The sequence below is a fragment of the Tuber melanosporum genome (genome assembly GCF_000151645.1).
Source record: "Tuber melanosporum whole genome shotgun sequence assembly, scaffold_12, strain Mel28".
NCBI classification, from domain to species: Eukaryota; Fungi; Ascomycota; class Pezizomycetes; order Pezizales; family Tuberaceae; genus Tuber; species Tuber melanosporum.
Window position 1 is genome coordinate 761,086 of NW_003298777.1, and position 13,053 is coordinate 774,138.

General features: G+C 45.6%; 2 protein-coding genes; one reads left to right on the forward strand and one right to left on the reverse strand.

Moving 5' to 3' along the window:
* Nucleotides 1-2,801: 2,801 nt before the first annotated feature.
* Nucleotides 2,802-4,312, reverse strand: GSTUM_00004444001 (uncharacterized protein; the record flags this gene model as incomplete). XM_002835882.2 has 3 exons in its annotated part: nucleotides 2,802-3,924; nucleotides 4,000-4,093; nucleotides 4,247-4,312. The coding sequence occupies 3 exons, from the start codon at nucleotides 4,310-4,312 to the stop codon at nucleotides 3,014-3,016; spliced, it is 1,071 nt and encodes a 356-aa protein (XP_002835928.1). The 3' UTR covers nucleotides 2,802-3,013.
* A 1,691-nt stretch (nucleotides 4,313-6,003) lies between these two features.
* Nucleotides 6,004-7,803, forward strand: GSTUM_00004445001 (uncharacterized protein). XM_002835883.2 has 3 exons: nucleotides 6,004-6,346; nucleotides 6,507-6,656; nucleotides 6,720-7,803. Exons 1-3 carry the CDS (start codon nucleotides 6,318-6,320, stop codon nucleotides 7,534-7,536), a joined length of 996 nt encoding a protein of 331 aa, XP_002835929.1. The 5' UTR covers nucleotides 6,004-6,317; the 3' UTR covers nucleotides 7,537-7,803.
* The last annotated feature ends 5,250 nt before the right edge of the window (nucleotides 7,804-13,053 follow it).

Consider the following 13,053-nt stretch of genomic DNA (forward strand, 5'->3'; position numbering starts at 1 on the left):
TAAGGGAGTACCGCAACTGGACTGACCGGATTTCACAAATGGCTTGATTATGAGTCCTGGGTCTTGTGCCTATGACTTGTTTATACTATGATTTGTTATGTTTTGCATATGACTCGATTATGAGTCATGGGTCTCATGCCTATAACTCACTCCAGTCATATGACTTATTTATGTTATGATTTGTTATATTTTGCACATGACTCAATTATGAGCCATGAGTCTCATACATATAATTCACTTAAGTAGTATGACTTGTTTATGTTATTATTTGTTATATTTTGCATATGACTCGATTATGAGTTATGGGTTTTGTGCATATGACTTATTTATAAGGATTTCACATGGCTCATAGTTATAAGTTGTCAGGGTTAGGGTTGGCGAGAAGAGCACTATATAAGAAGGCTAGTATGGCTGAGTAGGTTAGGCTCTTCACACTTTGTTTTAAGTAATCTTCCTTACTTATTACTTTATATGAATAAAGCATCTTTATACTCTTTATCCTTTATATTTCTTATGAGCCTAAGGGCAATATCTCTATACATTATGATGGTAGGCTTTACCCATACAAGTGTGAGTAATGTAGGTCAAAGAGCCTAAGAACTATCAACGGAAGAAGATATATATATATATCGAAGAAAAGGTATCATTACCCATTATTATATATTAATAGAATCTTAGGAATGTTACACAGAGCTACAGAATACTAGATTATATATATAAGATATTGTAGAACCTTATCATAGTAGTTATTAGATGTTATTTACTTTTTCTAAATATGTTTTATTAATAATGATTATAATTATTACTTTTATTATATTATAAGTTCCATATTAAGAAGTAGGCTCAACTTCTGCTGTTGTCAAAAATATCTTACTAGATACTACTCAAGTTTCCTAATGTAGTTTTGTCTATACATATTTGAAATAGCTATGAGCTATTCTTTTACCTACCTCCTTTCTAGTACAAACTTCTAATGATTTTTTGCTATTTTTATAATAGCTATTTTGCTAAATTATAGTCTCAAGAGTCTTCTTTCTGGTCGGATAGTTGCTTCAATTCTTGAATTTGAATAGAGAGCTTTTTTATATTTATCCTTGATCTAAGTCTTTGTTCTGAAAATTATTTTTTACTTTTTTTATTTAATTTTTATTTAATTTTTTCTTTTTCAGTTTGGTTGGGTTCCTTTCTGGTTGATATCTGGATAATTTATTAAAGTTCTTTCTTTTTTCCGATACTTTAATTACTAAATTAATATTATTCTTAATTGTATCAGGTCAATATTGTGCAATACGGTAGTTGCAGAGTTGTAACACAAACCAGATGCACTCCAAGTTTTTTCCACTTTTTCAACCTGGAGTAATTTACCCCTCATCCCCCAGCACCCCCGCGCGCGATAGATGTCATGACCCATATGTTGTAAGCCAGAAATATTACCCCATACCCATGCCGCAATCCCAACGCCGAGCTCTGGTATGATAACGCCGACGCAGGGTCTACCGCACGGTAATCCACCCGCCCCACAACCAAACTCAACCCAACAACTCCGATAAACGCGAGATCCATCGCGGGAAGAAGGCAGGTATCATAATATTATGTAGAAAATGGCGCTTCCATCTGCGGTGGCCCTGGAAAGGTGTTGAGATGACGCAAGAGCGAGTACGGTAATCATTCCCGGGGGGGTTTGGAGGTATGGACACAAGCCAAAACATATGGTACAGTACCAGAATCAGGGGGGAGTTCGAGCTTTCTTGGAGTGAGTTGATACAGTAGCACCCAGATGGAGAAAGTCTCTAATTATTATATTATTATTTCTTTTTTTCCCCTTTTGTTTTCTTGGGATGGTGAGGCATGGGATGCTCTTTCACGGGGGTGTGGTACTGTACAGTACCTGCCGGGAGCAGGAATGTTGTATGGTGGGGCACGGGGAGGTACAGTACTGTACCGGGACAGCAGGCTGCGAGAAATCATACCTAATTCAAGTGCCCGCGGCTTTGCGCGGTGCGGACTCGATACAAAAGCACTAAAGAAATATGCATCATATTATCATACTTCAGACGCGCCAAATTTTTTTTAATTTCTTTCTGCAGAGCTATAATGATTAGAATGACCACAATTTCTGGCTTTTCGAGTGATTGTTTGTGATGGCAAAGACTTCGCCTTCCGAGACCAATGCCAGCCACGGCTGCCTAATATTGTGATAATATTATGTGCTAATACAGCAAGTTACGTCAGCTCTACGAGTAGCCTATCATACTATCATACGAGTATGCTGTCACGGTGCTACAGGCATTTGGATATTCCATATCTAATACTCGGGTCACAATTCCTCAGCAGTTGAATTCCCCTCTGAGCTAAAACCTACTATACGTCATGTATACACCAGGTCCTATCATACCTTTCCCCCATCATGCCGCGCTCCAAATCTATCAATTGCCAAAAGCTACGATGAATAAGCATAACTCTCCCGTAGAACCCACTTCCCGCGGATTCGCACTTTTTACTCACCTGGGGGGAGTTTTTTCTTATCCCAAATAGTGCGCTGAAGGGATATGTACAAGTACAGTAGTGGTTTTGGTTCCTAAGTTTTCCGATGATGGCGGCGGTGATGACGAGGTGCGGGAGATGTAGGAATTGTGATTTTTTGCGAAGGTGGGGCGCTCTGTGGGCTGGTTATAACCTGTGGGTGGGGATGATAGGGATGAGTGGCATGGTTTTGGTGGGTCATGATTTATTTTTGGGGGGGTTGTATGAGACGCGGTGTGATGCCGTCATGACAGGACGAAGCGTAGTAGACTATGATGTTTTGATTGTAAACTGCGTGAGATGATTGTACAGTACATGATGTCGAGAGTATACCCGAGAGGGAGAGAGGGAGAGAAGAAAAGACAAGATGATACATGGATGTTACGGGGAGGGTTCTGGGTGAAAGTAGTTGAAAAGGACTGGCACGAAATAGCAAATGAAGATCACTTCCTGAATTTCGGCTTGTGTGATATAAGCCCTTCCTTTCTACTTATGCTGTAGTAGTGGGCACATCATCCCACCCGTCGATATCAAATTTGCATACAATGTCTCTATCCTTCCTGTCTACCGGCTTCGCGTCGTTGTCGTATAGCGTTCGCTCAACGTAATTTACCTTCCCATTCTTGTTAAGGAGTATAACGGTCTGCTTGTGCGTTCCGTATAGTCTCTCAGGATGGATCCATCTGTGTTCCTCCTCATCTGGCGTGGCGCAGTAGTGCTCCACTCTATCACCGCTGTTGGCTGCAACTTCGACGCCACGACTTTCGTCAGCAACGGATTCATCATGGCCGTTCGTTTCGGGAGTCTCGGGGGAGGTTTCGAACGTCGGGATGAAAATGGAGTGTCGCAGAGCCTCTAGTTGCGTCGCACTATCTTTCCCCCTCGTAACAGGCATCGTATCGTGGCTAAGGATAGCAAACAGACCCTCCAGTAATTCATCTTCAGACTTTCCGGCCGAGTTCTCGATGGTTTCTGCGAGCAAATTTCTGCCGATCACCACTTTTGGCCAGGGATCGTCGAATAACGAATTGCTTAGGCCATGGGTCTCGCCTTTGCTGCCTGCAATCCAATGTGCGCTGCTTTCGACCCCTTCGTCACCAGCGGCGGTTCGATTACAGACCACGGCAATTTTTTCCAAGTTTGCCTTCGGGTCGCTACTGGATGAACTTGGACGCAGGATTCCGCACAAGAGGGAGAACCCTCCCACGCCCTTCATTTTTCCGTCTGCAAGGAGCCGGTGGAGCCATGATTCTGTAGAGCCATTGAGGTCCTCGTGTGACGTCAGGAACGATGTTACTATTGAACCGCGGGACTTTTGGCTAATTGCCGCTGCAGACGAATCCTCGCAGAAGTTGGTTAGGACGGCTAGGCGCCCGGAGCGAGTGATTCCTAGCCATGTGCCTGGCGATGGATGGTTAGATACATGCGATCTGCGGATGGGTAGAGGGGCGGGAATAAGGGAGGGAGTATGCAAACCGTGCTCAGGACGGGCGAGATCTCGACCCGAGAATATATGGGAGTACGGGGGTTCCCAGAAGGCGGCTGGTTGTGTCGGGCGATGAAGGAACTCCTAGAGGCACTGGGTGAGCGAAGAGCACGTGTGGAAGGAACAGCTATAGTGAAATTTGGGGGGGATGCATACTAACGCCCTCACAGAGTGGGGAAGCTAGTACCGAGTCATCTGATGTGGTGGAAATGGTGGTGAAAAAGAAAGCAAACGTACATCTCTGTTGTTGAGGACGATAAGAGGGTAGTCGGGGTGGGCGGTGGTAAGTAGTAGGATACACATTACCAGGATGGTGGGGGAAGCTGTTTGTTTGATGAGAATTTCTTTTGGAGAGCTGTAGTTTCTTTCAGAATTGACACGGCAGTCAGTGGTTGGGGCGAATGAGGAGATTAGAGATACAAGGTGGGTGGCAGGAAGACAGCAGCTATTTAGCTGTCACGGACAATTTCTTGCCAGCGCAGCACTACGGACTCGCAGGGGATTGCGAAGGAGGTAGGAGGGAGGGGGGCGGGTCGACGCAAGTGATCTCACCCGTCAATGAGGGAGTGCCTGTTCGGACATACGACTCTGGTGAGGTGCGGGCAAAGAGGAAGGAGAGTGGTGGCTGGCCGTGCAACAACTGAACATGAATGAGCAGGAAGTGGTACAAACCTTGGCCGTCCCACAGTATGACAATGCGTGTACGAGTACAATTCCGCTCAAGTTAAAGTACCAGTTTCTTGAGCAGCAAAAAAGAGTGCACAACGATCTCCCAACAATGAAACCAACCACCAGTAGTAGAGAACAATACCTTTGGATTCCCTATCTCTCTAATACCGGGGGGATGATACTTGACTCCCTTTGTTTTGTTTGCCGGCCATTTGTGAGAGGTGGCAGGTGGTGGGGCGTTGCCCAGTTGATGGGGAGAAACAACAGCCAACTTGATCGACACATGGCAACTGTAGGTAATCCTCGGTGCGGCAAATTGAGCGAAAGTGAGTCGGGAGCCACAGACAGATGCTGTTTTTTTCTTATTTCTTACCGGACGAGTATTTTTTATTCTTTCTTCTTCCGTTGCCCTTTCCTTCGGGGGGTTCGGGGAGGGTTAGGGCTGATTGACACGAATCTCCTGACGCCACGGACGAATCTTGACCTAAGTCGATCAGAGTCGGTATAACCGCACATCCAAGGGAGCTTCATTCTCGACAAACATCAAGAAGCTGGGGAGGGGATGAATAGCGGAGTGAGGGAGTACGGGAACCGGTAAGGGTGTAAACAGTGCGGGGTTTGAGAAAGGGTTGATTGAAAGCTTGAAGTGGGTAAGAGGGTGAGGAGAAGAAGGATGAGACGATTTTGATTAGAGGATGGAAGGTTCGGCCAGTTGGGGAGAGATAAATGGAGATATAGAGAGACAGAGGATGAGGGAGATCAATCGGTCAGCGGAGAAGCGTAAGGTGAGTATTCGAAAAATGGAGGATCATGAGAAGCCTCAAAGTTAGAATTTAGAGTGATGGATCGGGATTCTAGATGGCGCTGATCGTGATCTGGGGGGTGATGCTGACCCGGTCACGGGGTAATCTCTCATCGTTTCTTGGGGAAGTGAGAGAGAGGGAGAGAGGCTGGGGGGAGAGTACTGTACTGCTGTCGCTGCAAGTCACTCCGTCAAACTTTGGGGAGAGTAGAGAGAGCTGGCGATAATTGAGCATTTTGAATTGTTTGTCCTTTCTGTGGATTCTATTTAGTAAAGAGTGTTGCAACCTGTTCTTACTTCCTTCTGTCTAGTGCTCGAGTAGAGATTACTTGCGGAAAAAAAGAGTGAGAGCTGGCTTTAGTTTGCTCGGTCTGTCCTCTTCTCTGTGATACTGTGGCTGGCTGTTTATGCTGCCTGAGCTGCACCAGGGAGAGGAGGAGAGGGGCTGTTTTTTATTCGGTGTGGTGGGGCTCCCTCGATGCTGGTTGCTTGCTCTCCTCTGCCTGCTGCAGTTGCCCCTCCTCTCCTCCACTCTCCTCTACGTTACAATTCACAAAACCCTCCCTCTTGTCCTCCCCACGCACCACAGAAACCAAAACAACACACACGACACCCCTCCCCCCCACACTTCCCTTCGTATCTTCCTAGACTCTTCCCAAGATCCTCTTTATCATCCCTCTTCCGCCTGTTTCCATCCATCTTCAGTTCCATCCGTAGCTTCATCCATCCTCACATCTATCGATCGTCAATCGTCACAACGCCCTCATCTTCGACAAACCTTATTGATTTGACATCTATCCTATCCATCGATATTGCCCTTTTTACACATCCCCCACAATGTTTGATTTACTAGCTAAGATTCTTTGGTGAGTTAGCGAACCCACATCGTTGAGATTAAGTTCCGTATCTCGATGCGACGGATAGCTTCAACCGGCTTCCCGCTTATCAACTCTGGTCCCGACTTGAATACAATTTATCCTTCACAACCCCCCTTGCTAACGTTTGACTGTCTCGTGTGTGCTCTAGTTCTGTCGCTACTTTCCTCTTTCCTGTTTTCGCTTCGTACAAGGCCCTCAAGGCCAACGATCCTACACAATTGACACCATGGCTGATGTACTGGGTGGTCATCGCTTGTATTTTGGTTGTTGAGTCATGGACGGGTTGGATTCTTTGCTGGTAAGTTCCCGGAATTGCGGGATGATGTTATCGAAGCTTTATCTTAACCCCGTTTTTATCAAGGTTCCCATTTTACCAGGAGATCCGTGCGGGCTTCATGTTGTGGCTGGTCTTACCGCAGTTCCAGGGAGCTACAAGGTTATACGTAGAACATGTCCACCCAACACTGGACGCCCACGAAAGGGAGATAGAAGAGTTCATTACCCGAACCCACGATCAGGCCAAGGCCGCGGGGGTCGAGTACATACGTAAACTTATCGATTATGCCCGGGAATCCTTATTTGGAACCCTCCAACAGGCCCACCAGGCGGCCATACAGTCGCAACATCCTCCGCCTCCGGAGGATCCCACCTCGTTTGTTCAGAACCTATTCACACGGTGGAGAGTTCCACCGATTACGCCCTATGCGCCACAAATGGCTACAGATTTCTACCATTTCTTGTCGTCCGCCTTACAACAGCAGGGGGATCCATCCGCTCATGATGGGATGCCGAATTCGGCAACTTTAATTCCTCCCGGGATCGAAAGCAAGGTCGAGAAGACTCGGTTTATCGAGCTTCAGAGAGAGAGATTGAAGGTTGTTATGGCCGCGTTGGACCAGGAGATGAATACTATCCGCGGAACAGGCGAACCGGCTGGAGGAACCAGCATCGCATCCGTTCTTGGCGAGGCCACTGGAGCATACCCTTTGGAGAAGGGAAAGTTCTTCAAGTCCCCCAGCTCGGGCAACATGTCGAGTGCCGAAGGTGATTTTGATCACGTCACGATGAGTGATGCGACCAGCGAGAGTTCCCCGGGCACCGCTCCGACAGGCAAGTGGTCCTGGAGCTGGGGAAAGCCGCAACCATCTACTCCTTCCGCCGAGAAGAAGGGGCAGTGAGTGGTTACCGTATATAGTGGGAGGAATTCATTCCCTAGACATGGACTTTTTCCTTTTCTTTGTTATCGCAACTGGTGGGAATTCGGTGTCATCGGAACTTTGGTTGGGTGTCGTAACGTATGAAGAATGGAACATGATTGCTTCTTTCTTTGCTCTGTGTTGTCTCGACCGCGGGGGTTGGTTGTGGGGGGTTGCTGTTTATTGTAGAGATGAAGAGGGAAAGGAAGAGAGAGAAAAACATAAAACACATCACCATTTGTCTACCAATATGGCTTCTTTTTCTTTTTAGTTTGTGGATACTTTTAGGTCGATCGGTCGTTGGTACCGGATATATATTTTTAGGGTGTAAAAAAAACAAAGGAAACGTGAGTATATAAGTTTATTTCACCATTCTAGACTTGCTTGCTACATAGTCTATAAACACGTTTCCATCGAGAGGCTTCGCAGGATATCGTGAACACCTTTCTCCCGTACCTCACCTGTAACTCCTTCCCTCCCTTCTGCAGGGTTGCAGTACCGGTAGACTATCTGTATGCGCACCCCACACTTTATCCATCCCAACACCCGCGTGCGCCTTCTCAAAGCCACTCTCCTATGATATATACAGCAAGGCCTGAATACCATACCGTAGATGCCGAACTCTGGGGTTGCTTAAATTTGCCCTCCCTCCCTTGATCCATCTTGCGCGTAGGATAGCAGCGCTGGTGCGATGCCGTGCTACAGTACTTACAGCAAGGCTAAGACAGCCTTATCGTGAATTACGTCACAGCGCATGGCTTGAGGCTCTGTCTATATTATCTTACCTTAAGTTACCGGAGGAAGGGAGCGGTAACACCGGTACCCGGGACTTGATGGGTCGATGGATGGATGGATGGGTAAGTCATCGGTAGGTGCTGCCAAGTCAGAGCGTCGGTTGCGCAGGAACCGTGGGGGGGAGGGGGAGGAGAGAGGGCAGATTGGTTAACTGGAGTTATATGGGCACGGATGGGATGTGGATAATATGTGCATTGGTGGTAATTATTGTGGCTAATTTTGTTATAACAGCGTTTTACTTGCCATTTTGGAGTACGGTAGGTGTGAACGAACAGGGGGAGGGTGTTAATTCCCGTGAGTCATCCCGAGCCATAAAGAGATATTATATCTGTCCCTCTGTGCGCTATCCTACCTATCACAGAGCATGAAATGGCATACGTATACTTAATTCTTATATTATGTACACTTTACTCTCTATGCTCGAGTGTAGTGGGGAATATGAGCGTTGCGTTTGGGGTGTTGCGTGGTCTCTTTGCCCTCGGTGTGCGAAATGTATATTACTTGTACAGTACCATATCATACGAAGTGGACAGATTGCAGTTTTGCTTCATGGCAATATAATCGTCATAGATTATCACTCGGTATGGTTCGATTTGTGTTTCTTCTCGCCTCATTTCCCTGCGAGGCGGCGGGGCGGGATTGAGAAAATGGTGTGGCAAAGGGGTGTGATAAGCACATTTCTTGAATCGACGAATAGATAAATGGAGAATTGACCTTGAGGTGGAAAAAGAAAGGAAAAAAAAAATATTGGTAAAGAGAGAGAGGACGATTTTCAATTCGTTCATGGTAAATAGGTGGACAGAGTAGTGATATCGTGCCAATCTTTTTGTTGGTTAGACTACAGCCCTCCTCACATCCATTTCTCGGTCATTCACCGGTCACGTTTCCCGTGTTCGAAAGGCTGATAATCCACACCCGTCGAGACGACTTGGTGCTTGTCAGCCTTTCATCCCCCTCCCGCACCCGGGAGAGCCCGAGTCCGTCGGATTCGCCCGGGCTCCGGTATATTCACTCGGAATTGTGAATCACGCTCGCAGGCGCCGTTGGGGAATGTGTGTTTGACCGTGTCTTTGTGGATCATGTTGACTATTTCTTTATGTGTTGGCTTGGGGCGAGGGCGAGGGGACTTGATGTGATGCCACTCATGAGCAGGCTTTCCCGGGATATGCTGTTGGGCTTGCACATTTTTGTTAGGCCCTGTTTGGCCCAGAATTTCTTCGCGGAGGGGGGGGGTTGCGGATCCCTGGACACGCAGTTACACTGCGGACTGCATGGGTGCTTGTCTGTCATTTTCGCTATTGGCTTTTGAACAATAGCTCTAGGAAGATGAGAGAAGCCACCGAAGCCCTGTGGGTCGTGGGAAGGTTCGGGGACAACAATCTAAAGATCGGATGTCTGTTTGAATTTCTGGAGTTGTGTTTTGGGTAATCTATCGAATCACGCCGTTGCGCAGCCTTCGCCGGGTTGAAGCCCCCACGGCTACTCGGGAAACAAAGAAAAACAGCTTTTTGGAGTGGGATATATTACGGGTTTATCAGTCTGATTATCACTAAGCTGCTTTATTTTTCCCTGCTGCTCTTTGAACTATCCTCCGGTGCATTTGGTCAAGATCTAGGCTGTCTTGTTGTGTCGAAGAAGGTTGGCTATGATTGTCCCATATGTATTTTTGTAGTGGCTAATGAATGCCGAGGTATTTGGGAATTGAGGACTATGGTTATACCTACGGTTTTAAAAGCCAAGGGCTATGTCAATGATATTACCAGCGGGCGAGGTGTAGATGGCATGATTGGTAACGATATTGAGGTATTCCTCATCCTGACAGAGTGGCACTCTAACTATATATCTCGCATCATAGTGTTTACCAAATGTGAGATTGGTGGTTCTGAAGGGGTGCTCTGTATGTCAGATTTGATCTGGGGCTCTAGCTGGCCATAAGAAGTCACTTGCCGAGAGACAATCTTTAACATCGCGTCTGGTATTTTGACCTTGGTCTATTCCAACCCTATACTAGCTAAAGGGGACGGGCTATAGGACTAATATCCGGTGCTGCCCTACTAACCTTTCCGCTCCAACACTATCCCGTGAACAAGATCTGGGAGAATGCTACTGAGTCTCTATGAAAGGTTCATCCGGATGATCTCCAAATGACATGTGTCCCTAATCAAGCTTGTGTGAATCGTGTAAACCAAGGCGATTTTCTAAAGTCCAAAGGCCGACTTGTCGACACCTCCCCATAGTTACTATGCCAGGAATTTCTAGTTGGTGAACATACCTCCTGAGCAGCATCTATGAAGGAAAGAACAACGTCCAGTGAATTATCCGTCTCCTCCGAGTGCTTAGGATTTGTGGCAAGCACGGTATGCCGCGCTGGATGCGCAATTTTGAGATAGCCACCTGTGGCAAGATAGTCTGGAGGATTCGGGAATAATAATTGGCCTGCTACTCTTCATGCCCAATGGAATCTCCCTGTTCGAAACACGGGCCCCGTTCACTCCTGCTTCCACATGATATCGATACTCGACTTTCGTATCTGTGTCTACGGAGCGCATCTCCTTTGGCGAAATGCTCGGGTACTGGAATGCTGCCTCCCATGGGCAAGATAGGCCTGGAGGGACATCAATCAGGTCGACGTCGACTTAATAGACTATATCGCATGTCCCATGTCGTCGAACAACAACCTTACCAACTGGAGGTTGGGGTCCCTTCCCCCTAGTGAATGATATAAAGTATCCAATCCCGGGGAGGAACGGAGGTTTTGGATAGTGCTAAGCCCGTCTTGGTTCCTTGGGGTTGCGGGCTACGCCGTAGAGGCAGGAGGAAGCAAATTACTTTATAGGAATTCATTAATTCCATATAAGCCTTTGATGAGCCTTATATGAATCTAGAATAGTTTGGTAGATTATTTCTATAATAAGCCTGAGGCTATACCCATTTACTTGTAAGCCTATGATTTTCTGGAAGCTTTTAGATTTATATATTTCTTATATTACAAATAATTATTTTCTCTCATATGAGCCTATTATTAGTAATTAGCCTATTTTTTATGAAACATCTTTAATATAACCTGTAAGTAATATATGAATCTTATAGAAATTGAATTCTACAATCCTTGTAACTGTCCAGCTTTATCACCCAAATTTCACACTGTGATGGTTAGGTAAACTGGCCCTAATACAAAATTATTATAGAATATCAAAATATTAACAGAAAGTCAAAAGATTCTCTTATAATAATTACAGTTAAGTAAGAGGCTTGTAGAAAGAGAAACTACTTAATTACAGCTTATGAGCTAATTAACTTTATAGAAAATATTATACTAACAGATATCCATATGGTCAAACTTAAAATTAGGCTGAATTATACTTTATTGTTTACAAAATTTAAATAAATAATACTTGCATTTAGATAGGCCTTATCCTATAATAAGATTCAGGTGAGAATTTCAAGTCATATCAGCATGATATCATTATTATTAAGTAAAAAAGTCCCCTATGAGTCTCATATAAATCTTACTTAGAATGAGTGAATTCCTATAAAGTATGGATCTATGGTACAGATTTTCCCCTTCTGAGTTAACTTAACCCTCTCTTTGACGTTGTCGGGCTGTCAGTTAGGGTTCGCCCACATGAGCCCGCTCCTGTCGGAGATGGATCCTGCATCCTAAGGTCCGTGTACTGTACAAAGGTGCTTTATCTTTGTTGTCGTTGGTGGGGATCGTGATGCCGTGATGTTCCTTACTTACTGATGCTAGAGTTAGGGAATTGTCACGCAAGTGACTTATTCCTAGTGTTGTATTTCGTCCAATAAGGCAACACCTGAGAGACCTTTGGCTATAACTTGGTGACTTTCACGTGAAAGTTTCCCGAACCGGTGACACTGTTGAATCTCCACCATAGGAGTGGTGGGGGGAGGACCAAAAAACGCGCAATTAACCAGAGAGACTCTCTGGAACTTGTTCACTTCGAGATCCACGATACGATAATTTCCTTAGATATTGTGCATGAGTGAGAACCTGGTAGGGGGGACAAAGTGCCAAACTGGGCACAACTATTGCCGGCAGCAGCATTTTATACTGTGATGCATACCTATACATTACATGTCTCATAGCAAAGCGTCGGTCCCCTCTCCGGTCTTTTCTACTATCCTTGGTTCAACGGACCCGGTACACAGAGAACCTAAGTCAGAATAGTCCTTATATACTATCAGGATTTGAAATCTCGCAATGGATTTATCCTGATAAAAACTGGTATCCGGAGGATACCCACCGCAATTTCTACAAAGAAAAAGCGGTAAGAGTGAGAGTACGGGGTCCCCTGAGTCTTGCATTTAAGCAGTATTAACTCCAGTAGTAGAAGGGGCAAGTGTTTGGAATTGGTAAGATGTGATACGGGAACTCGACTGGTGAGTATCCGTGTGAAATATAATATTACGAGAAGTCGAAGATTGGGAAATTATGTGAGATTCTGAGGAGGAATTGGGAGTTGAGGAGGCCCATCAAATCTTGCAAGAAAATACAGCCTACAATTGATTCCTTTTTTATTTTTTGTATTTTCTACTTTGAGTGCCATTTTCTCCCCACATTGCTCCACATTCAACTTTGCCAAGCAAGTGAGATCCTATGTTTACTAAAGCATCCAGGCTCGAGCCAGCTCGGGCTTTTCTTCTCGAGCCTATAATGGCGGGCTCGAACTTCATGGTAAATCT

Excerpts from the sequence above, each read along its gene's own strand:
- GSTUM_00004445001 (XM_002835883.2), top strand. The coding sequence starts at position 6,318 with ATGTTTGATTTACTAGCTAAGATTCTTTG. Across the intron at positions 6,347-6,506 it reads TTACTAGCTAAGATTCTTTG|TTCTGTCGCTACTTTCCTCT; the intron begins GTGAGTTAGCGA and ends TGTGTGCTCTAG. Across the intron at positions 6,657-6,719 it reads ACGGGTTGGATTCTTTGCTG|GTTCCCATTTTACCAGGAGA; the intron begins GTAAGTTCCCGG and ends GTTTTTATCAAG.